Below are 21,878 nucleotides of genomic sequence, written 5' to 3'. Positions count from 1 at the left end.
TTTAATATATTTATATTGGGAGTGGCCTTCCAAACTTGAATAATTGGTCAGATGTTGAATGTGTGAGAAGCAGTTTTGGACCAGAGGAGTGTTGTATTCCCGGTGGTGAGGAGGAATCTTACCAGAAGTACTGCTGACGTCCCGTTGGGTCGGAAGAGTTCAATCGACATGTCTGGAAACATCCTGCCGATCCTAGATATCACGTCGTCCACATACCTGGAGGATGACAGAGTACATTTTTACCCTTAGAAAAAAATAGCAAATGTTTCAAACTACAAAACAGTGCCTTTGGAAAGTATTCAGACACCCTTGACTTTTTCTACATTTTGTTAGGTTACAGCCTTATTCTAAAATTGATTAAATAAAACAATATATTCAACAATCTACACACGATACCCCATAATGACAAACTGAAAACAGGTTTTTATAAATTTTTGCAAATGTATAAAAAAATAAACAGAAATAGCTTATTTATATGAGACTCGAAATTGAGCTCAGGTGCATCCTGTTTCCATTGATCATCCTTGAGATGTTTCTATAACTTGTAGTCCCCATTTGGTAAATTCAATTGAATGGACATAACTTGGAAAGGTACACACCTGTCTACATAAGGTCCCACAGTTGACAGTGCATGTCAGAGAAAACCAAGCCATGGAGGTCGAAGAAATTGTCCGTAGAGCTCCGAGACAGGATTCTGTCACAGTGGCTTCTTTCATTCTTAAATGGAAGAAGTTTGGAACCACCAAGACTCTTCCTAGAGCTGGCCGCCCGACCAAACTGAGCAATCCAGGGAGAAGGGACTCGGTCGGGGAGATGACCAAGAACCCGATGGTCACTCTGACAGAGCTCAAGAGCTTCTCTATGGAGATGGGAGAACATTCCAGAAGGACAACCATCTCTGCAGCCCTCCACCAATTAGGCCTTTATGGTAGAGTGGCCAGACCGAAGCAAGTCCTCAGTAAATGGCACATGACAGCCCGCTTGGAGTTTGCCAAAAGGCACCTAAAGACGATGTAATCACTGCTAAAGGTGCTTCAACAGAGTACTGAGTAAAGGGTCTGAATACTTATGTATTGTGATACATAAGTAATACTGATGTCTGTTATTTTGTGTCATATAAACTATCACAAAAAAAAGTTATTGTTTGGTTGTCATGGGGTATTGTGTGTAGATGAACCTCAGGGTATGTGGGATGCTAGCATCCCAACTGGCCAACTACAAGTGAGATTGCAGAGCGCCAAATTCAAATACAGAAATACTCATTATAAAAATTCAGAATTTTTAATTATTTTACCTTAATTTAACTAGGCAAGGCAGTTAAGAACAAATTCTTATTTTCAATGACGGCCTAGGAACAGTGGGCAGGGGCAGAATGACAGATTTGTACCTTGTCAGCTCGGGGGTTTGAACTTGCAACCTTCCGGTTACTAGTCCAACGCTCTAACCACTAGGCTACCCTGCCGCCCCGGCAGGCCGCCCTGGTTTAAAGATGAACTTCTTGTGAATCCAACCACGGTGTCAGATTTTTTAAAATGCTTTACGGCAAAAGCAAACCTTACGATTATTTGAGAACATAGCCCAGCAGACAAATCATTACAGACAGTAACCAGCCAAGTAGAAGAGTTACACAAGTCAGAAATAGAGATACAATGAATACCTTACCTTTGATGATCTTCATATGGTTGCACTCAGAAGACATTAATTTGCTCAATAAATGTTCCTTTTGTTCGATAAAGTGTCTTTATATCCAAAAACCTAAGTTTTGTTTGTGCGTTTTCTTCAGTAATCCACAGGTATTCAGAACCCTTCACTTTTTAAACATTGTTAGGTTACAGCCTTATTCTAAAATGTATGAAATTGTTTTATTCCCCTCGTTAATATAATGCGATTTATCCGCTTTTCTTTTGGGGTGGAGATAGAATAGATTGTGTGATGGGGGTGTGTCTACAGATATGCCTTGTTCTGACCTTGAGTTAATTCCCTAATAACTCCACTACCTTTACCCGAGATGAAACCCTGAATGAAGTAGAGCAAACCTGCTGGTTTCAAGTAAAAGTGGACAAAGTATATACTATCTTTTTTTCCGATAGAAATAACAGCATTCTCCATGCACTATAACTTACAACTTGATACGAGCTAGGTAAATGAGTAATCAGTTTGGATAAGGGAATTGTAAATATAAATGACCGTTGTTTTTGATAAATTCTACCTTATAATAGCTGGAGACAAATGTGAAACCAGTCATATGGCAGCAAACTGAAGCATATTAACATGACTTTTGCACAGTAAAGTTTATGAAATGCTGTGCCATTATGCATAATTTAAATTGTAGAGCCTTTTAACTTGCAGGGAGGGGCAATCTCGAATGTCTTATTTATCGGCCAACCCACCTCTTTTCTATCATGTTAAATATTAGCAACTATCAGTATCGACCCTCAGTAGGACTAATAACCACATACATTCAACTGTCAATTTACTGTTAGTTCCCTTCAGCTGGTTGTTGCTGAGGATCATTAGTAAGTGAAAGATTAGTGGAATCTGTGTGGGTAGCTGGACAGGTAGGATGACTGACAGTGAAGATGAACAGGTGACGTGTCAGGTGACAGAGGAATGGATGAGACTGAGGCAGGAATTCCTTTAACCATAAAGTGGTATATTTACTGAGTAGTCTGTGCTGCATCACAAAGGAAACAAATAACATATATCCAATCAAATTCATAATCAAAGATCAAATCAGATCATTCATTATTAACATAAGTTAGGGAGTTCAACAGTTCAGTTCATTAAGTCAATAGTAATCATCCGCGAGTCATTTAGGCTCGTATTTCACTCTCTCATTTCACTCTTTCAATTGTCTTCATGTGTACATATAATTAATTTCAATACACATGAACCATATCGATTGCATAATTGGCCTATGAGGATCCGTAGGGCCGTGATCATTGACAATTCACATTACACAATATGTTTGAAGCTGCGCTCCAAGCCGCGCTCCGCTGTAATAACTATTAACAGTAACTGAATGGCCCACTCTCCTGATCGCCGCAGATAATTCAGATGAAAGGTAACATAGTCGGTGGACTTACGTGGATTCAGGGACGCACAGAACTTCTGGATCAGATTGGAGTTAAGGAAAGAAGCGAGATCAAGCGATGGCAATTTCCTCCTTTTATGGAGTTGAGATCTGTCTGACATTTCCACCTGACCTAATTAAAGCACCCCTGGCCCAGCTGAGTAAATGGCAATGAATTAAAGGAGTATTCCACCAACTCCATGGGCCTTTTCTACAGCCACCCCGGAAATTTGTTAAATTCCACACTCCTCAAAAAAGGCTCATTGCTCCCCGTCCTCTGTCATCTCAGGGAGAGGAATTAGTCGTTCAACTGGCCGGATATATGTCCGGTTCTTCACCTGGATCTCCACTGATCTAACACGACCATCGGTCCCAGGCATGGTCTTAGTTATACGGCCCACCGGCCAGGAGGCTCGAGGCAGCTGAGGGTCCACCATCATTACTACTTGGCCAGTTTCCAGGCTGGCCATTTCCCTCCTTGCTGTAGACTTGGTAGGTAATCCCGAATGAATAGCCCAAAAATGGTCAGCTAAGATTTGGCTGTGTCGCCACCGGCGTCTGCCTACGAGGTTGGTATCAGCATACATGGCCTGAGGAAGTGACGCATCTCGGCGTCCCATCAAGAGCATATTCGGTGTAACCGGATCGGGGTCAGCGATGTCTTCAGAGAGATATCCCAAGGGTTTGGAGTTCAGAATCCCTTCCACCTCTGTCAGGACGGTCCTCAAGACAGTTTCAGTGACAGTTTGGTCCCCCAGGACGACTCGTAAGGCCGTCTTTACAGATTTGATCTCTCGCTCCCATGTTCCTCCAAAATGAGGAGCGCCCGGAGGGTTAAATTTGAATGAGATTTGTTGGTCCATCAGCTGATCCTGGAGGCTGGGTTCCATGGCTTGGAAGGCTTCCTCCAACCTGGCTTCTCCTGCCTTGAAGTTCGTACCTCTGTCAGCCAGGATCTCGTGGGGTTTCCCCCGTCAGGAGATAAACCGCCGTAGGGCCATGAGGAAGGCTTCAGTATCCAAACTCTCCAGTAGGTCCAGGTGGACACATCTGGTTGTCAAACACTTGAATAGAATGCCCAAGCTCTTTTCCACATGACGACCTAACTTGATCATCAAGGGGCCAAAACAATCTACTCCTGTTGACCAGAAGGGTGGTTTAAGGAGGCGCAAGCGAGCAGGGGGTAAATCTGCCATTTTGGGCACCGTAGCTCCGGCCCGCCATCTCTGACATTCTACGCAGGCGTATTGGTGTTGATAATATACACTACCGTTCAAAAGTTTGGGTCACTAAGAAATGTCCTTGTTTTTGAAAGAAAAAACATTTTTTTTGCCCATTAAAATAACATTGAATTGATCAGAAATACTGTGTAGACATTGTTAATGTTGTAAATGACTATTGTAGCTGGAAAGGGCATCATTTTTGTTATGGAATATCCACATAGGCGTACATAGAGAGGCCAATAATCAGCAAACATCACTCCTGTGTTCCAATGGCATGTTGTGTTAGCTAATCCAAGTTTATCATTAGAAAACCATTTTGCAATTATGTTAGCTCAGCTGAAAACTGTTTTGCTGATTAAAGAAGCAATAAAACTGGCCTTCCTTAGACTAGTTGAGTATCGGCATTTGTGGGTTTGATGACAGGCTCAAATGACCAGAAATAAAGACCTTTCTTCTGAAACTCGTCAGTCTATTCTTGTTCTGTGAAATGAAGGCAATTCCATGCGAGAAACTGTCAAGAAACTGAAGACCTCGTACAACGCTGTGTACTACACCCTTCACAGAACAGCACAAACTGGCCCTAACCAGAATAAAAAAGTGGGAGGCCCCGGTGCACAACTGAGCAAGAAGTCAAGTACATTAGAGTATCTAGTTTGGGAAACAGATGCCTCAAGTCCACAACTGGCAACTTCATTAAATAGTACCCGCAAAACACCCGTCTCAACGTCAACAGTGAAGATGCGACTCTGGGATGCTGGCTTTCTAGGCCCATCTTAATCCCATTTTAATCTTTCCCATTTTAATAGTTTATTTTTATTGGCCAGTCTGAGATATGGCTTTTTCTTTGCAACTCTGCCTAGGCGGCCAGCATCCGGGAGTCGTCTTTTCATTGTTGACATTGAGACTGCTGTTTTGTGGGTATTATTTAATGAAGCTGCCAGGTGAGGACATGTGAGGCGTCTGTTTCTCAAACTAACACAACATGCCATTGGAACACAGGAGTGATATTTGCTGATTATTGGCCTCTCTATGTACGCCTATGTAAATATTTCATTAAAAATCTGCCGTTTCCAGCTACAATAGTCATTTACAACATTAACAATGTCTACAATGTATTTCTGATCAATTTGATGTTATTTTAAATGGACCAACATTTATTTTCTTTAAAAAACAAGGAAATTTCTAAGTGACCCCAAACTTTTGAACAGTAGTATATATCTTTTTTTAAAGACATGTGGGCTAATTAAATTGTTATTTAGCGGAGCGCAGACCAAGCTGCAACAGTTTGATGGCACAATACTTGGCTGTGTTGTCACACAGTTCCATGGCTAGTGCAGGTAATAGACAAGGGTATAGCCTACTATTGTACACTATTCGACCTATTATAATTCTATGTACACTAATCTTACAACATTACCACGGGTTGAAGAACTGAATGTTTTAAAAGGCTCTCCTAACTTGTTTAAAAAAAATATATATTCACAAATATTTTCCTAACCCTAAATAATCTACAAGATCAGAGTATTTTAAAATGTACCAATTGGTGCTGAAACAGAGACGAATATGCATATATTTAGATGGATTTCTTTCATTGAGCCCTAATATTCTGAAACCATTCTCTCCATATATTCTAGTGAGTCTGTGGACAAAATTCCAACTAAAAAAAGAGACACAATATTTAAAGGGATGACTTAAGAGAAATGTACTGAAAAGCCTATTGAATGAAAACTTCACGAGAAAATCTGTTGGCCAGTAAGTGGGAGTGTTTTCAGCAGTTGAATTACATTTATTTAGCGCGCACAAGGGAGCCATGCCTGCAAAGCCCGTTAAGCACCTGCACAAGGTAAGTCTGAATACCAACTTACTGAGAAGTGAGTAGGAAAGGCATGTGTAATAAAGGTGTAATATCCTAAGTCAGAATCAGGCCCTATGTGCATTGGGTTGAACAAAGGCAGTAGAGTTGCTTAAAAAAGATGCAGAACAATGTCAATTGGCAGCATTGTAGGGTGCAGTCTGCCAGACAGTTACAAGACAAGACTTGTTCTTACATCTAACTGCTTAATAATTCATCTACGGAGTGAAACTCATTTAACCAGAACACAACACATTTTCACTGACTTAAATCAGTATTGTAAATTAACATCTCCCTAGGCGTTGGATACTTGCCATTCTGGGCTAGGAGTTCCAAGTTCCACTTATAACTAAACCAAGTTATTTGAGCCTGACACCCCAAAAATTCCCCTGGTACATGTATGGTTCAACATTGAAAACTTCCGTACACCTTTTAAAAAAAACAGAGGCCTGTTTTTCTTGCAAGTTTCTTCCAGTCTCCATGTAAAGTTGACTTCCCTAAAACGAAACCATGCACCATGGGGATACTCAATTAGCATAGCCCTAATTACTTGATATTGAGCTGCTCCCTAAATACAAAACGAGGATGGGTTTGAGAGAGTCAAATATTTGCCTCTGTGTGTTGAAGTGGCTGCCATATCATCCTTTGTCCTAATGAGGGCTTGGAATTGCCAAGAACTATATTATCACAATACTTAGGTGCCAATACAATATGTATTTCAATTCTGCTGAAGAGAAACAAGAGAGAGCCAGGAGAAAACAAGTTTGAGATAAGTGCTCAAAAATGTTGGCACAACAAAAGATGGAGAACAAGCTATAGGATAAGAAATGCCAGAGTTTTGGCACAGGTATAACCGACTAACACTAGCTAATGTTTACTACCTAGCAAAAAATAATATATATATACACACTACCAATCAAAAGTTTGGACACACCTACTTATTCAAGGGTTTTTCTTAATTTTTACTATTTTCTACATTGTAGAATAATAGTGGAGACATCAAAACTATGAAATAACGCTTCCGTCCCTCTCCTCGTCCCAACCTGGGCTTGAACCTGGGACCTTCTGCACACATCAACAACTGACACCCACGAAGCATCGGTACCCATAACTCCACAAAGGCCGCGGCCCTTGCAGAGCAAGGGGAACCAATACTTCAAGGTCTCAGAGCGAGTCACATAACCGATCAAAACGCTATTAGCGCGCACCACCGCTAACTAGCTAGCCATTTCACATCGATTACAACAGCTTTGCACAATCTTCAGAAACGTTGATCTTTGCCATGCCTGGTGTGCTCACAGCAAATGTGGCCCTGATGAGAGACAATAGTCTATAGATGGTTTGGAGGGTTAAAGATGAAAACACAATGGCGCAAAAACGTTCAGCTCGCTGTAGACTGACTAAATGTACTTTCATTTTCTTGTGGGGAGAGCACCCTTGTGCTCTGATTGGCTTCCCAATTTAAGCCTTCATCGACAGCCGAATATTGTTGAATTGGGAAAGTCAACCACCCCTTGCCACCAAGTCCTCCATGGTGCGGGCAGCAGGTGATTCTGGGACATCATCATGTAACCCTAACCTAATTCAAATGCTCCAAACAGGGAATTTAGGCCTAACTCTATGCAAATAGGACTTGACTAAAAGAAAACACATGAAGATTAGACTGTCTGTGTAGCAGCTAGTCTTTTTGAAGATACAGTATGAATGTAAGAACAAGTCTTGTCTTGTAACTGTCTGGCCGCCGCCTGGCACCCTACAATGCTGCCAATTGACATTCTGCATCTTTATGAAGCAACTCTACTGCCTATGTTCAACCCAATGCACATAGGGCCTGATTCTGACTTAGGATATTACACCTTTATTACACATGCCTTTCCTACTCACTTCTCAGTAAGTTGGTATTCAGACTTACCTTGTGCAGGTGCTTAACGGGCTTTGCAGGCATGGCTCCCTTGTGCGCGCTAAATAAATGTAATTCAACTGCTGAAAACACTCCCACTTACTGGCCAACAGATTTTCTCGTGAAGTTTTCATTCAATAGGCTTTTCAGTACATTTCTCTTAAGTCATCCCTTTAAATACTGTGTCTCTTTTTTAGTTGGAATTTTGTCCACAGACTCACTAGAATATATGGAGAGAATGGTTTCAGAATATTAGGGATCAATGAAAGAAAATGGGAAGAACCATGCGATGGCCCAAACTTCATCGAGAAGACAAACCAAATGGAAATGATCACTCCAGTTACAATGTGATGTCACCCCGTTCAAAGACACATTTTTTGTCTTGCCCATTCACCCTCAATGGCACACATACACAATCCATGTCTCAAGGCTTAAACATCCTTCTTTAACCTGTGTCCTCACCTTCATCTACACTGATTGAAGTGGTTTTAACAGGTGACATCAATAAGGTATCATAATTTTCACCCCTGGATTCACCTGGTCAGTCTATGTCACGGAAAGAGCAGGTGATCCTAATATGTTGTACACTCAGCGTGTAGTGGTACCCTTCCAGAGAAAAAATAGATCTGATATCAGTCAGTCAGTTGGAATCACGATCATGCTTACTGGTTAGTTTGACTTTAATCGTACATTTATCTTCACTTTTAACAATAGATTGCTCTAACTCGGTCACTGCGTCTCTGGATTAGACAGAGCAGCAACTCTAGCAGCTCAAAGAGATGCATGATTAACCTAAATGTGTTAACCACTTAACATAATAATCCAGACCGGGGGGGGCTAGCTAGCGGTCTAAGGGAGGTTGGCTTATGCATGAGAGGAGTCAGTCAATATGTGCCAGTTTAGCTGATTACATTCAGCATGACTCCATTTAGAGGATTAACACATATGCATGACAGTGATCTGCCTCATTGATACAGTGATCTGACCGTTTGGTATTTTATTAGGATCCCCATTAGCTGTTGCGAAAGAAGCAGCTTCTCTTCTTGGCATCCACACAAAAAATGACATAATACAGAACATTAATAGACAATAACAGAACTAAATTAATTTTACAATGGCGCACATAGCTACATATCTAGACCCACTTCAGTTTGCATAGCACACCAACAGATCCACAGACGATGCAATCACCACCACACTGCTCTATCCCATCTAGACAAGAGGAATGCCTATGTAAGAATGCTGTTCACTGACTACAGCTCAGCATTCAACATCATAGTACCTTTCAAGCTCATCATTAAGCGGGCTGCCCCCAGGTGGGGAAGGTAGGAAACAACATCTCCACTTTGCTGATCCAATACACTGGGGCCCCACAAGGGTGCGTGCTCAGCCCTCTACTGTACACCCAAGACTGCGTGGCCATGCACACCTCCAACTCAATCATCAAGTTCGAAATGACACAACAGAAGTGGGCCTGATTACCAACAATGACGAGACAGCCTACAGGGAGGAAGTGAGGGCACTCGGAGTGTGGTGTCAGGAAAACAACCTCTCACTTTACGACAAAAAACAAAGGAGATGATCATGGACTTCAGGAAACAGCAGAGGGAGCACCCCCTTATCCACAGACGGGACAGTAGTGGAGAAGGTGGAAAGTTTTAAAGTTCCTCGGCGTACACACCATGGACAAACTAAAGGACCAAATCACTGGCCATTTTAACAAATGGATTTAATAAAAAGGTTTTACTCGTCACTTTAAATAATGCCTATTTAATAATGTTTACATATCCTACATTACTCATCTCATATGTATATACTGTATTTCATACCATCTATTGCATCTTGCCTATGCCGCACGGCCAACACTCATCCATATATTTATGTACATATTCTTATTCCATCTGTGTGTATAAGGTACAGTTGAAGTCGGATGTTTACATACACCTTAGCCAAATACATTTAAACTCCGTATTTATTTTTACAATATTTGACATTAATCCTAGTAAAAATTCCCTGTCTTAGGTCAGTTAGGATCACCACTTTATTTTAAGAACGTGAAATGTCAGAATAATAAGAGAGAGACTGATTTATATCAGTTTTTTTTTTTTTTTTCATCACATTCCCAGTGGGTCAGAAGTTTACATACACTCAATTAGTATTTGGTAGCATTGCCTTTAAATTGTTTAACTTGGGTCAAACGTTTCGGGTGGGTCAAACGTTTCGTTTTTTAATTTGTGGAGTGGTTGAAAAACTAGTTTTAATGACTCCGACCTAAGTGTATGTAAACTTCCGACTTCAACTGTAGTTGTTGTGAATTTGTTAGATATTACTGCACTGTCAGAACTAGAAGCACAAGCATTTCGCTACACTCACATTAACATCTGCTAACCATGCGTACGTCACAAACACAATTTGATTTGATCAATACATAAACACAAAATATCTAGGTCAAATAGGGGAGAGGCGTTGTGCCGTTGTTTTATCTGCTTTATCTGTTTTTTAAAACCAGGTTTGCTGTTCAGGTATGACTATTTCGGCAAATTCAGCCAAATAGAATTTTGCCTCTTCGCTTCTCTCATATGCATCTGGAAACCCCCTTTCATACCAAAGCCACATCCCAGACAACGTCCTACCATGAGGCATGCTAGTTAGCAGTCAGATGTATTCTATTATTTGTTAATCTCTTCAGCATTCAGTCTTGACTCCTGCATGCCAAACTCTTCTTGTGACTTGTTGGACTAATAGGCTATTAGATTGTATAACCTGGTTTCTCCATACGTTGACCATGATTGTTTTCAAGGATTAGCTCACATGACATAGCAGATTCGATTTGAACCTTCACCCTGGCCAGTCTCTAATGGCCTGCCATTGATCTAATGTCCAACAGAAATGTGTCTGTTAAGGACTTGACTCCTTGGTAGCTAGTGTCTGCATAAACCCATTATTATATAATTTTCAGTACTATCATATCATTTTCACTACCATCAACATTTCTTTGGAATACTGTAATTACACAGTGCACTTTCTGGGGCATTTCTGTAGCTACATAGAGAAGAAAAATGCCGGAGGGTGGATGCAAAAAATACTTAAAGGTTGTGCTGCATAATTCATGCGCTGGCTGCTCCTTTTAGAAACGGCAAATTCATCAGAACAATGACGTTTGACAGAGGAGCCGCTGGTTGGCTTCACCTTGACCCACTCTTCATCCACTCTCTTCCTGTGCTGTACGGAGCCATTAGACTTCCCCAAAGCTCAGAGTCACCCCAGCACAACGCAGGAATCGGACAGTGAGAAGCTGCTCAGGGAAGATGTACAGTGACAGCCGTGCCTTCACTGTTGCCCACTATTGATATTTCCTTTTACATCCAGAGTGCAGACACTTTACTGAGCAAAGACAGCCCTACCTCCCAAGCCAAAAACTGCTAAAGTGCCAGATGGGAAATATGGGGGGATAATGTCACCCAAACCCAGTGAATCTGACATTTTGTGAGGATCTTTCTTTTGTTGACAAGGGGTGTGAGGGTGAACAGAAGAGAGCACCAGGTGCCATTTTCACACATTCTGCAAACCTGATCCACCAGAAGGCTGCATTGTAATAACATTATGAAAACCGAAGCCTATATCTATCAAAAGGCACATTGATGAAAAAAGGTGGGCGATTTCAAAGACCAGCGTACAAAGATGATTAAGGGTACAATGCCACACTGATCAAGGACTATCCATAAGAGCCCAACACACAATGGATTTCTGTTTTGTAGCAGCATTTCCAGCTGGGGACCACGCACTATGCCCGCGGGGGACCACTATTTTCACTCTCCTTCAACCACTTTCATCTTCCACTGGGGACGTCGTCCCTCAGTCCCTCCAACCAGGCCTCCTGCATGCCCTTCCCCCACTCTCATCACTCTCCTATCAAAGCAAGAGGTCTAAGACAACAAAATAAGACAATGCACCATTTGTATTAGTCACATGATCCCTCTGGACTATGAAAACTCTAAACAGAAAGACAAATAACTGGAGGGAGATCATTCATCTTGCAGTCATTCAACCATTGTATTAGCAACTATCAGGGAAATGTTTAAGCAGGAAGAGGGGCTGTACTTACTGTGGTGGCAGAACCAGGGTACTGGGCTGGACTTTGGGTCTTCTCTTGGCAGATGCCCCCATTTGGTTAGCTGAGCGCTTCAATGACTGCTGGTTAAGAAGACTGGACGCCAAGCCAGCATGGTACTGCAACTGAATGGGGAGAAAATAACAGAAAATAATAAAAACATGCCATGTTTTAATACAATAACTAGGCCTAACAGGAAACATGGGGCATTAGGGATTAAGACTTATATGGCCAATGCTGAAATCCAAAATGCACCTTGCTTAAGCAACCCACAGAAACATTGGAACCATGTGGTAGGATATGTATCTACTGTGGTGAGAAGGACAAGACACTTCAGACGGTACTCTATTACAGGGTGGAGATCATCCTGAGCAGCTCTAAACCACATCACATCAAGCATACATAGTGAATACCCAAAAGCTGAGTTAGCCTGGGTCTGTTTTGTCACTAAACCTTGAGACACTTAAATACAGCTCCAAGGCCAACGATATGACAGTAATGTGACAGGCGTCAGATTAAAGGCAATAAAAGGTAGAAATCTGACCTTGAGTTAAGTGACACATGACAAGTTGAAAGCGGTACTGTTATATATTATAATGTGTCCTCTGTTCTAGCCTGGAGCAGCCCACACAAAACCAGAAAATTCACAAGATAACATTGGCAGCAGAGTAGAGAAAAATAAGAAAAGAAGTGACTCATCATCAAGTTTAATTGAGACACTGTAGCCGACTGTTTTCCCAAAGCTAAAACCCAAGCCTGACAACAATCTGCTCACTTAAAAAGGAGAAATATTTGGTTTGGTAGCCCAACTATATCCTCCACTCCTGCCCACTCTGCCTCCCCCTCTCCTCCTGTTGTTGGTTTGGGAGCGACGAGTGGCAAGTAAAGCAGCTCTCACTTTGATGTAGAAGCGACAGAAGCCTATCGGCAGTGCCACTCCACGTCTGATGAAATGGCGTGAAAGAGATGGAAGCTATGCAGAACACACAGGTGTTAAAATCAGCGTCCATCCTACAGCCCAACGGCAGGTGTCAAATGTGACAGTAAAGCCTAAAGGGACCAGCAATAAAAAATAAAAACAGGGTATGTACAGGCCTGATAAAGACATTACTAATTTGGTATGAATTTACAGGTATAATTAGCATAATGTTTAATAAGCATATACACAACATGAGGAGCACTTTCCTAATATTGAGTTGCACCCCCCTTTGCCCTCAGAACAGTCTCAATTCGTAGGGGCGTTCCACAGGGATTCTGGTCCATGTTGACTCATATGCTTCACACCAGTTGGCTGGTAGTGGATCTCTACTCCGAATAGCTTGTTCCATCTCATCCTACAGATGCTCAATTGGATTGAGATCTGGTGACTGGACAGGCCACTGCAGTAAGCAGAATTAACTGTCATATTTGTGGAACCATTCCCGGACAATCCTAGCCTTGTGGCATGGGGCATTATCCTGCCGGAAAAAAATCAGATATCCTGTGGAATTTAAAGGTTGCAAGGGGCCCAATGTGTGCCAAGAAAAAACAACCCACAACATCACCACCAGCCTGCAATGTTGACACACGACAGGATGGATGCATGTACTCATGGGGTTTTCTCCATACCCTAGTCCTCCCAAAAGCATGAAATAGCAGGAACTGGGATTAATCAGATTCTCCAAGGTCCAGTGTTTTCGTTCCTGAGCCCACTGCATCCGCAGTTTTTACATTTTTGCTGAAAGAAGTGGAACTCTGTCGTCGGCTGCCATACCCCATTCGTGTCAAGGTATAATGAGTTGTGCATTATTTTATGGGTCTTTGAGCACCAATGTTGTGCTGGACTGTCAGCTGACTAATTGTAGCCCATCTGTTGCTCTGCACAATTCGTGTCAGCCTCCTTTGTCCGCTTTCATCAATGACACATTTTCGACCACAGCCCTGCCTTTGGCTGGATGCCCTCTGGGTGGTGGAGCATTCTGGATACACACGGGTAACTGTTGAGCGTGAAAAACCCAGCAGCATCGCAGTTCTTGACACACTCAAACAGGTGAGCCTGGCACCTACTACCATACCCCATTCAAAGGCAGACTTTTTTTGTCTTCACCCTCTGAATGGCATACATACACAATCCATGTCTCAATTGTCTCAAGGCTTAAAAATCCTTCTTAAACCGGTCTTCATCTACACTGACTGAAGTGGATTTAACAGGTGACATCAATAAGGGATCATAGCATTCACCTAGATTCACCTGGTCAGACAGTGTCATGGAAAGTGTTCATAATGTTTTTTTACACTCTGTGTATAATAAATGTTTTATTAGTCAACTTATACTGATCAAAAATATAAATGCAACATGTAAAAGTGTTGGTCCCATATTTCATGAACTGAGATAAAGATCCCAGAAATGTTCCATTAACACAAAAAGCGTATTTCTCTCAAATTGAGCACAAAATGTGTTAACATCCCTGTTAGTGAGCATGTCATCTTTGGGAAGATAATTCATCCACCTGACAGGTGTGGCATATCAAGAAACTGAGTAAACAGCATGATCAGAACACAGGTGCAACTTGTGCTGGGGACAACGCAAGGCCATTAAAATGTGCCGTTTTGTCACACAACGCCACAGATGTCAATTTTTTAGGGAGCGTGCAATTGGCATGCTGACTGCAGGAATATCCACCAGAGCTGTTGCCAGGGAATTGAATGCTCATTTCTCTACCATAAGCTGCCTCGTTTTAGAGAATTTGGTAGTACGTCCAACCCGGCCTCACAACTACAGACCACGTGACCTCGATAGCCCAGGACCTCAACATCCGGCGTCTTCGGAGACCAGCCACCAGGACAGGCTGATGAAACTGTGGGTTTGCACAACTGAAGAATTTCAAACAAACTGTCAGAAACCGTCTCAGGGATGCTCATCTGCATGCTCATCGTCCTCACCAGGGTCTTGACATGACTGCCGTTGAGCGTCGTAACCGACTTCATTGGGCAAATTCTCCCCTTCGATGGCCTCTGGCACGCTGGAGAACTATGCTCTTCACGGATGAATCCCGGTTTCAACTATACCCGGGCAGAAATGAGGCAATGTGTATGGCGTCGTGTGGCTGAGCTGTTTGCTGATGTCAATGTTGTGAACAGAGTGCCCCATGGTGGAAATCGGGTTATGGTATGGGCAGGCAGGCATAAGCTATGGACATCGAAAACAATTGCATTTTATCAATGGCAATTTAAAGAGATACTGTGAGGAGATCCTGAGGCACATTGTCTTGCCATTCCTCCACCGCCATCACCTCATGTTTCAGCATGATAATACACGACCCTATGCCGCAAGGATCTATACACAATTCCTGGAAGCTGAACATGTCCCAGTTCTTCTATGGCCTGCATACTCACCAAGCATGTCACCCATTGAGTATGTTTGGGATGCTCTGGATCAACGTGTTTGACAGTGTTTTCCCGCCAATATCCAGCAAATCCACCATGTGAAGATGTGTCGCGCTGCATGAGGTAAAAATAGAGGTCACACTAGATACTGACTGGTTTTCTGAACCACAATTTTTCTTAAGGTATCTGTGACCAATAGATTCATATCTGAATTCCCTGTCATATGAAATCCATAAATTAGGCCTAATGTATTAATTTCAATTGACTAATTTCCTTATATCAACTGTAACTCAGTAAAATATTAGAAATTGTTGCATGTTGTGTATATTTTTGTTTAGTGTATAATGTTAAGGGTTTCTTTGCAGCAATTCTTCAACAGGTTGAAAATTGCTGATATGATAAAGCCATGCTTCTGATCAGTTTTAATGTATCCTGTATCAAAATGCAGTAAGCCTATACCAGTATGTCACAAAGTATTACCACAACAGGAGACAACAGAAATAAAATCAACAAGTAGAGGACAACCTAGCACCATTCCTCAGGGTCTCCTGGCTGCAGTGCAAACAGGTAGCAGGTCTCATCTGGACTGATTCCGCCAGCTATCTTATGGTACATCACCTCACTTCTTTGTGGATTCGCCACAAGGCTCATCCACAGACAGAGCACTTAAATTGGGGCTCATATAATCCCACAGCTCATTAATTGCTATTCAAATATTCCTCCTCTTGAACTAATTAGCCAAGATGTGCGGCTATGGAGAGCCATTTCAAATCAAATCAAGGCGAGAGGCAGACTACACAGCGCTCCCCTAGCTAAATTTAGCTGACCAAAGCAGCTGTGCTAACGGGGAATTATTTTAATTGACCAAGCCTCCTCTTCATGGCTAATGAGGCTACTTTGTTAGGCCTGGATTGTGAAGCAGCCCGATGCTGCAGGAGCCCAGTGAAGCTCAAACTGAATGCCAAACACACTAAATCCAATGGATAGAAATAAACAAGCATAAAAGCTGCAGAGCAGATAATGTTGCTTTAGCCCAGGGCTGTTCAATTGCGGTCCTCGAGGGCCGAAACACTTCTGGTTTCTGTTTTGACATTTTTCTTTCAAATATGAAAACAAAACGCCCACTATGCAAAACATTCTCCAAGGTGATCAACATACTGCATGTCCTCCAAATTGTCAAATCTCTCAATTGTTTGTTTAACTTTATAATATACCATATCTAAAGGAATGTAACTAGATACTTATTTCCAATTGACGGCTATACATTTCTCTGATATTGATCAGTAATATTTACATTTTCAAAAGACATAATCGTGAAGATGGATGAATATAAATTCCTAGACACAATGAAATGATACAAATATTATCCCAAAATGGTGTTAGTTTGACACAGGACCACAGAATATGTAATGCTTTTTGCAAATCCAACAGAGATGTGATATGTCTGTGAACAAGTCCTATGAATTATGTTAAATTGCAGTAGTTTATGTCTTAGGTTGTAGGAACAAGTATGATGAGCATTTTCACATATCTGTGACCAATGGTTCTCCTCAATTTCTTTCTTTAGATCCTTTTCTAATTTTTTCCTTATAGGTTCTGAACTAGAGGTCGACCGATTAATCGGAATGGCCGATTAATTAGGGCCGATTTCAAGTTTTCATAACAATCGGAAATCGGTATTTTTGGGGGCCGATTTTCCGTAGTTTTTTTTTTACACCTTTATTTAATCTTTATTGAACTAGGCAAGTCAGTTAAGAACACATTCTTATTTTCAATGACGGCCTAGGAATGGTGGGTTAACTGCCTTGTTCAAGGGCAGAAAGACGTATTTTCACCTTGCAAGATTGGATCCCCCGAGCTGACAACAGTTAACTAGTCCAACGCTCTAACGACCTGCCACTCTCTCATTGCACTCCACAAGGAGACTGACTGCCTGTTACGTGAATGCAGTAAGCCAGGGTAAGTTGCTAGCTAGCATTAAACTTATCTTATAAAAAAAACATAATTCATAATCACTAGTTAACTACACATGGTTGATGATATTACTAGATATTAGCTAGCGTGTACTGTGTTGCATATAATCTGACTGAGCATACAAGCATACAAGTATCTAAGTATCTGACTGAGCGGTGGTAGGCAGAAGCAGGCGTGTAAACATTCATTCAAACAGCACTTTCGTGCATTTTGCCAGCAGCTCTTTGTTGTGCCTCAAGCATTGCGCTGTTTATGACTTCAAGCCTATCAACTCCCGAGATGAGGCTGGTGTAACCGAAGTGAAATGGCTAGCTAGTTAGCGAGCACTAATAGCGTTTCAAACGTTCAAACGTTACACTGGCAATACTAAAGTGCCTATAAGAACATCCAATAGTCAAAGGTTAATTAAAAAAAAATATATATATTTTTTTTTATATATAGAGGGAAATAGTCCTATAATTCCTATAATAACTACAACCACCAGCTTTCATACAGTGGGGCAAAAAAGTATTTAGTCAGCAACCAATTGTGCAAGTTCTCCCACTTAAAAAGAGAGAGGCTTGTAATGTTCATCATAGGTACACTTCAATTATGACAGACAAAATGAGAAAAAAAAAATCCAGAAAATCATATTGTAGGATTTTTAATGAATGAATGTATTTGCAAATTTTGGTGGAAAATAAGTATTTGGTCAATAACAAAAGTTTCTCTCAATACTGTTATATACCCTTTGTTGGCAATGACAGAGGTCAAACGTTTTTTGTAAGTCTTCACAAGGTTTTCACACACTGTTGCTGGTATTTTGGCCCATTCCTCCATGTAGATCTCCTCTAGAGCAGTGATGTTTTGGGGCTGTTGCTGGGCAACACGGACTTTCAACTCCCTCCAAAGATTTTCTATGGGGTTGAGATCTGGAGACTGGCTAGGCCACTCCAGGACCTTGAAATGCTTTTTACAAAGCCACTCCTTCGTTGCCCGGGCGGTGTGTTTGGGATCATTGTCATGCTGAAAGACCCAGCCACGTTTCATCTTCAATGCCCTTGCTGATGGAAGGAGATTTTCACTCAAAATCTCACGATACATGGCCCCATTCATTCTTTCCTTTACACAGATCAGTCGTCCTGGTCCCTTTGCAGAAAAACAGCCCCAAAGCATGATGTTTCCACCCCCATGCTTCACAGTAGGTATGGTGTTCTTTGGATGCAACTCAGCATTCTTTGTCCTCCAAACACAACGAGTTGAGTTATCAAAAAGTTATATTTTGGTTTCATCTGACCATATGACATTCTCCCAATCTTCTTCTGGATCATACAAATGCTCTCTAGCAAACTTCAGACGGGCCTGGACATGTACTGGCTTAAGCAGGGGGACACGTCTGGCACTGCAGGATTTGAGTCCCCTGGCGGCGTAGTGTGTTACTGATGGTAGGCTTTGTTACTTTGGTCCCAGCTCTCTGCAGGTCATTCACTAGGTCCCCCCATGTGGTTCTGGGATTTTTGCTCACCGTTCTTGTGATCATTTTGACCCCACGGGGTGAGATCTTGCGTGGAGCCCCAGATCGAGGGAGATTATCAGTGGTCTTGTATGTCTTCCATTTCCTAATAATTGCTCCCACAGTTGATTTCTTCAAACCAAGCTGCTTACCTATTGCAGATTCAGTCTTCCCAGCCTGGTGCAGGTCTACAATTTTGTTTCTGGTGTCCTTTGACAGCTCTTTGGTCTTGGCCATAGTGGAGTTTGGAGTGTGACTGTTTGAGGTTGTGGACAGGTGTCTTTTATACTGATAACAAGTTCAAACAGGTGCCATTAATACAGGCAACGAGTGGAGGACAGAGGAGCCTCTTAATTAAAGAAGAAGTTACAGGTCTGTGAGAGCCAGAAATCCTGCTTGTTTATAAGTGACCAAATACTTATTTTCCACCATAATTTGCAAATAAATTCATAAAAATCCTACAATGTGATTTTCTGGGTTTTTTTTCTCCTTTTGTCTGTCATAGTTGAAGTGTACGATGAGACAAGATAGTAGCTACTACAACAATTGGATACTACGAAATTGGGGAGAAAAATGATGAAAATTACAGGCCGCTCTCATCTTTTTAAGTAGGAGAACTTGCACAATTGGTGGCTGACTAAATACTTTATTGCCCCACAATGTTCTCATGTTCTGAGCAAGGAACTTAAACGTTAGCTTTCTTACATAGCACATATTGCACTTTTACTTTTTTCTCCAACACTTTGTTTTTCATTATTTAAACCAAATTGAATATGTTTCATTATTTACTTGAGATTTTATTGATGTATTATATTAAGTTAAAATAAGTGTTCATTCAGCATTGTTGTAATTGTCATTATTACAAATACATTAAAAAAATTAAAAAGCAGATTAATCGGTATCTGAATTTTTGGTCCTCCAATAATCGGTATCGGTGTTGAAAAATCATATTCGGTCGACCTCTATTCTGAACCATCAGGTACAGTTTCAATCAACCCTTGATATAACTTGGCAACAAACTTCTTTGGCGTAGCAGCTTCTTTCAGATTTTTTTCTGCGCTAGATGCCTTAGGTTCATCCAGATTCTGTTGAAGCAATTGAATACGATTTCTGAGTTGGAAGAACTCGACCTTGGATATTCCTAATCTTTCCTGTAATTAATTGAATGACAGTTGAGATCCATCATAGTACACGTTCAAAAATCATGATACCAGTTTGGAACCTGGACTTAAAGGACACTGGAGGAAAGGTGGGGTTATTCCAAACAGGGGTGCCTGATGATATAGGTTTTTCGACCTCATGAATGCATGTACATTTCCCCCAAATACAAATGGAATTGGGAATCATTGGAATGTCTGTTTTTTTCATCGATGCCTTGGACCCGAAGTAGTGAATATATTTTACATCACAATGTATTACTTTTGTGGCTTTGATACTCCTAAATGCACAAGGATAGTCTGCTGTTCATTGTTTAAGTGAATGCAATTGTGCATCTCAGTAATACATCTTCATAAGAGGTAGTCCAAGAACTCCAGCTTTATAGGGTAAGTGTAAAACAGTCAATTTGACTCAAGGTCTTTCCATTCCAAATAAAGTTGAGAGCAGGCCATTTATTTTATTTAAAAATGTACATGGAATTAAAACTGGCAGGGCCAGGAATAAATACATAAACCATGGTAATATATTCATTTTGATTATGCTGACCATATCTAATAGAGGTGACCGGAAAAATGACCGAATACAAACAGTGTATATTTTCCCTCCGCAAGGCAATCAAACAAGCTAAGCGTCAGTATAGAGACAAAGTAGAGTCGCAATTCAACGGCTCAGACAAAAGAGGTATGTGGCAAGGTCTACAGTCAATCACGGATTACAAAAAGAAAACCAGCCCCGTCGCGGACCACGATGTCTTGCTCCCAGACAAATTAAACAACTTCTTTCCTCGCTTTGAGGTCAATACAGTGCCACTGACACGGCCCACTACCAAAACCTGTGGACTCTCCTTCACTGCAGCCGACGTGAGTAAAACATTTAAACGTGTTAACCCTCGCAAGACTTGCAGGCCCAGACGGCATCCACAGCCGCGTCCTCAGAGCATGCGCAGACCAGCAGGCTGGTGTGTTTACGGACATATTCAATCAATCCTTATCTCAGTATGCTGTTCCCACATGCTTCAAGAGGGCCACCATTGTTCCTGTTCCCAAGAAAGCGAAGGTAACTGAGCTAAACGACTACCGCCCCCGTAGCACTCACTTCCGTCATCATGAAGTGCTTTGAGAGACTAGTCAAGGACCATATCACCTCCACCCTACCTGACACCCTAGACCCACTCCAATTTGCTTACCGCCCCAATAGGTCCACAGACAACGCAATCGCAACCACACTGCACTCTGCCCTAACCCATATGGACAAGAGGAATACCTATGTGAGAATGCTGTTCATCGACTACAGCTCAGCATTTAACACCATAGTACCCTCCAAACTCATCATCAAGCTCGAGACCAAGGGTCTCGACCCCGCCCTGTGCAACTGGGTACTGGACTTCCTGACGGGCCGCCCCCAGGTGGTGAGGGTAGGTAACAACATCTCCACCCTGTTGATCCTCAACACTGGGGCCCCACAAGGGTGCGTTCTGAGCCCTCTCCTGTTTTCCCTGTTCAACCATGACTGCGTGGCCATGCACGCCTCCAACTCAATCATCAAGTTTGCAGACGACACTACAGTGGTAGGCTTGATTACCAACAACGACAAGAAAGCCTACAGGGAGGAGGTGAGGGCCCCTGGAGTGTGGCGTCAGGAAAATAACCTCACACTCAATGTCAACAAAACAAAGGAGATGATCGTGGACTTCAGGAAACAGCAGAGGGTGCACCCCCCTATCCACATC

The 21,878-nt window shown here is 41.9% G+C and overlaps 1 protein-coding gene across 2 annotated transcripts in view; it reads right to left on the bottom strand.

Moving 5' to 3' along the window:
* The window catches only part of LOC139410676 (mediator complex subunit 27), a 97,174-nt gene that overhangs the window by 40,606 nt on the left and 34,690 nt on the right, over positions 1-21,878 (bottom strand). For both annotated transcript variants that reach the window (XR_011634529.1, XM_071156070.1), the window contains exons 3-4: positions 12,154-12,284; positions 123-216 (exon numbers count right to left, since the gene is read on the bottom strand). Coding sequence is in view for 1 of the 2 variants with exons in the window: in XM_071156070.1 (XP_071012171.1) it covers positions 123-216; positions 12,154-12,284 (225 nt within the window). In the remaining variant the exon portion in view is untranslated. The remainder of the gene's footprint in view (positions 1-122; positions 217-12,153; positions 12,285-21,878) is intronic.

This window comes from Oncorhynchus clarkii, chromosome 6 (genome assembly GCF_045791955.1).
Source record: "Oncorhynchus clarkii lewisi isolate Uvic-CL-2024 chromosome 6, UVic_Ocla_1.0, whole genome shotgun sequence".
Classification (NCBI taxonomy): domain Eukaryota; kingdom Metazoa; phylum Chordata; class Actinopteri; order Salmoniformes; family Salmonidae; genus Oncorhynchus; species Oncorhynchus clarkii.
Note: the sequence above shows the minus strand (reverse complement) of the source record. Positions and strands in the feature narration are given on the sequence as shown.